The following is a 4,588-nucleotide window of genomic DNA, read 5'->3' as shown; positions in this document are numbered from 1 at the left end:
AAAAAAAAAAAAAAAAAAAAAAAACCCTACGCTTGAGGGGGAAGGAAGAAATCATACATAGAACTCATTAATTAGAGTAAAAAAAACGTAATTCTAGTTATATATGTAAGTAAAATGATTTTTACCCAAAGGCAAGACACAATGTAAGAACTGAGAGAGAGAGATATGCACGTGAGAAGTGGTGGGTCAGCAAAGTGAAGGCAGGGAGTGACATTTTTGAAGCGGAGACAACGTTTGCAACCAAAAAGAGAGATAGATTGATTAGTCCAGGAGTTGAGACTGAGAGAGATTACAAAACATAACTACGTATTTTCTATCAATTCACTTTAAAAAAAAACTTAAAAGAGCTAGTAAACAAATGTTTCTTGCTAAAAACAAAAATACTTAACCAACAACAGAAAAAAACTGACGTTTATTTGATATTTTGATTCTTTAGACAAGTGTACTGGATTCAAATTTTCCAATTATATATATGTGAGAAGATTATAAACAAAGAAAAAAAAAATTGTCTTCTTCTTTTTTTGGGATAAATTAATTACATATGTTGGATGGAAGCTTTGTATAAAACTGATAGAGGTAGCCTCTCTGCTTCTCGTTGTGGAAAGGATGGATGGATGGGTCCAACAACAACAGTTAAAAACGGGCCTACCAGCGGATCCCTTTTCCGTGTCTACATATATTGGGCTGATATTGTCTATAATATGATTGTGTGTCCATGATATAAAATGTTTAATAAATAATATAACAGACAAGTAATTAGCATATATCATTTACTATATCTCTATCTATTTAAATGAATTTATATGGAGAGGGGTAGGTGAGTCTCCACCTCAGGGTCAGAGCAGTTTGTGTTGTGATGACATGAGATGAGAGAGAGAGAGAGACTCTACTACATACAAATACAACAGCGTGAGATGATGTCAGCGTCGACGGTGGTGAACCCCACGACCCCACCTGTTGTTGGGTCCCCCGAAAAGAGCGGGGCATTTGAGCGAGTTTCATCTTCTTTTACCCAACTAAATTACTACAAGAGAACTTTATTATATAGTACATACATATCTGCTTAATATTTATGTATTCACATATATTTATATAAGTTTTGAGTTTTAAACAAAGAAAATGGAGTAGTTAATAATCTCAAAATTGACAAGGAAAAGAAGTCGGGGTTTATTGCTCACCACCAAAAGAAATGTAAAAAAAAAACATTTTGCTTTAATATTTGAGTATGCGAGAGTGTCACCGTCACGTGAATATTACAAATTACAATGGAGACGTTAATTATATGCACTATATGAAGTTATTAGGAACATCCTTCTTCGGTGATTGCAAGTCATATATCGTCTATTTATCAATGGTGCATACAGTCATACACCATCATATTTTATTTTTGGTTCTGCCAGTCAATTTTTTTTATTTTTTTTAACTAAGGTTTATCGCTTTTTTAAGCAAACCAATGAAATTAACAGCATTTGACACACACATGAGTTATTTCCACATATTTTTAAATCAGGTAAGCATATATATAGAATACATACAAATTATTACTTATATTCTAAGTTTTAACCCGCGGTACACCGCAAAACTATATTTTTAAAAATAAAATAAAAATATAATTTTTTAATAGATTAACTATATATATAACTAATATTTTGTAAATTTTAAATATATATCCCCTTATATCTATATATTATATAGATTTACTGATTTAAAAATTTAGATTTGCCGGTTTAAATTGTTAAATTCAGAATATAACATGTGATATACCATAGTACTGTTTGTTTATTTTACATAATCGTAATTTAATAAACTTAATTAGATATACTTAATATTCAAACGTCGATGATGTTAACAAAATAATGAACTGATGATTTACTAACAGTTATTAAAATAATTTTTAATTTATATTAATACCCAAACTCATCTCGCTAGATATCCAAACACCATTTTTATTTTTTGCTTAAGTACAACATGCACGTTTTTCAAAATCCAAATATCGAAAATGTAAAAAAATATAGTACCAAAAATCTTGCTAATCAAATATACGTTATTTTTAAAATATCTTAATTTTAGAATTGTTTACATATAATTCAGAAATAAGTTATGAAATATGATAATTTTTTTTATTTTTCCTTTTTTTTGCATATAAAATGGACAAATATGTATTGACGTAAAGATTAATTTGGGATTTGCACGTACATTTTTATTGTTAGCATTAAATATTGTAATGAATTAAGGATATATTTTAAAAAATATTTAGGAATTTTACAAAACAAATATTTAATGAGATATTGTAATTAGTCGTTGATTGATTAAAGAGATATTTTAGAAATTTTGTTCTGCACAAAATCTTGGGTTTAAATTTAATTTTATAAATTAAAATTAAAAATATTTATTATCAATGACATGCTTGTAAATAAGTGCAAATTTCATAATTTATTTTATAAATGTCTCCAAAAATGTATATATAGATATAATTAACAATTTTAATTCTCTATTATCTAAACCAAACAAAAAAAACTAATGTGGAAATAAACTGCATGTAATCAATATCTTTGCCTCCCTAAAATAAAACCATGTGCAAATAAATCTGATCACACACACTATTAGAACAGATGTTTAGTATTATTACCGTTACGAAATATCGTATCTTATACTACTACTAGTACGGTAGTCCAAAAAAAAAAAAAAAATACTACTACTAGTACTAGTTAGTAATGTATATCATCAGACCGTCACTTTAATGAAACGTTGATCCACTTTCTAGGGCTGACCTCTCTCTCTCTTCTAAAATCCAAAGTTTGAGACCCTCGCCGTTTCTCTCTCTCTCTCTCCCCTCTCCCATCTCCCCTCTCCCCTCTCCCCTCTGCGTCATCGTTTTCTTCGTTTTCCTCAGTGACGCGAATCATCATCTGCAAGTGTGGCAGTGGCCGGGTGGGTTTAGATAGATCTGGAGGGAGGGGATTTGAATGGCTTACATGTGCACTACTGATAGTGGCAATCTTATGGCTATCGCTCAACAAGTCATCAAACAGAAGCAGCAACAAGAGCAACAACAACAGCAACATCATCATCATCAAGACCATCAGCTTTTTGGTATCAACCCTTTGTCTCTTAACCCATGGCCCAACAACACTTCCCTCGGTTTTGGTCTCTCCGGTTCTGCTTTTCCCGACCCTTTTCAAGTTACCGCCGGCGGAGATTCCAACGATCCTGCCTTTCCGTTTCCTTCTTTAGACCACCACCACGCTACTACCACCGGAGGTGGGTTTAGACTCTCTGATTTCGGCGGTGGATCCGACGGCGCCGAGTTTGAGTCCGACGAGTGGATGGAGACTCTTATTACCGGTGGAGACTCCGTCGCGGCTACTGCTACGGATTACGCAATCTACGGTCCTGATCCATTCGCTACCTACCCGAGTCGACTCAGTTCAGATCTAAACAACCGAGTCATCGATACGTCGAGTCCACTTCCTCCGCCGACCCTGTGGCCTCCTTCTTCGCCATTATCGATTCCTCCTCATGAGACAACAACAACAACAACAACAGCCACAGAAGATCTAGAGACTAACGACTCCGACTTCGACCTGGAACCACCTCTCCTCAAAGCCATCTACGACTGTGCTCGGATCTCAGACTCTGACCCGAACGAAGCTTCAAAGTCCCTCGTTCAGATCCGTGAATCTGTATCGGAGCTAGGTGATCCCACTGAGCGAGTTGGCTTTTACTTCGCGGAGGCTCTCTCCAACAGACTATCTCCTGATTATTCGACGACGACGTCTTCGTCGGAGGAGGAGGATTTAATCATATCTTACAAAACCCTAAACGACGCTTGTCCTTACTCCAAATTCGCACATTTGACGGCAAATCAAGCGATTCTAGAAGCGACGGAGGATTCAAACAAGATTCACATCGTCGATTTTGGGATCGTGCAAGGTATCCAATGGCCTGCTCTTCTTCAAGCTCTAGCCACTCGTTCTTCTGGTAAGCCCACTCAAATCCGGGTCTCCGGTATACCCGCTCCATCCCTCGGTGAATCTCCTGAACCGTCGCTAATCGCCACCGGGAACCGCCTCCGTGATTTCGCCAAGGTTCTGGATCTGAATTTCGAGTTCGTCCCAATTCTCGCTCCCATACATTTACTAAACGGGTCAAGTTTCCGGGTCGACCCGGATGAGGCTCTTGCCGTTAATTTCATGCTTCAGCTCTACAAATTACTCGAGGAGACGCCGACGATCGTTGACACCGCGCTGCGGCTCGCCAAATCGTTGAACCCGAGGGTCGTCACTCTCGGTGAGTACGAGGTGAGCTTAAACCGGGTCGGTTTTGCTAACCGGGTTAAAAACGCGATTCAATTCTATTCAGCGGTTTTCGAATCCCTCGAACCGAACCTGGGGCGTCATTCGGAAGAGAGAGTGAGAGTGGAGCGAGTACTGTTCGGACGGAGAATCTCGGGTTTGATCGGACCGGAGAAAACCGGAATTCATAGAGAAAGAATGGAGGAGAAAGAGCAATGGCGGGTATTAATGGAGAATGCCGGTTTTGAATCGGTTAAGCTGAGTAATTACGCAGTGAGCCAAGCCAAGATTCT

General features: G+C 37.1%; 1 protein-coding gene across 1 annotated transcript; it reads left to right on the top strand.

Moving 5' to 3' along the window:
• LOC109125039 (scarecrow-like protein 4) lies at positions 2,742–4,586 on the top strand (the record flags this gene model as incomplete). Its single annotated transcript, XM_019232156.1, has 1 exon — positions 2,742–4,586. A coding segment is annotated over exon 1 (1,620 nt), but the record flags the coding sequence as incomplete, so codon positions are not given.

This window comes from Camelina sativa, chromosome 11, assembly GCF_000633955.1.
Source record: "Camelina sativa cultivar DH55 chromosome 11, Cs, whole genome shotgun sequence".
NCBI classification, from domain to species: Eukaryota; Viridiplantae; Streptophyta; class Magnoliopsida; order Brassicales; family Brassicaceae; genus Camelina; species Camelina sativa.
This window is presented reverse-complemented; position numbering and strand designations above follow the sequence as displayed.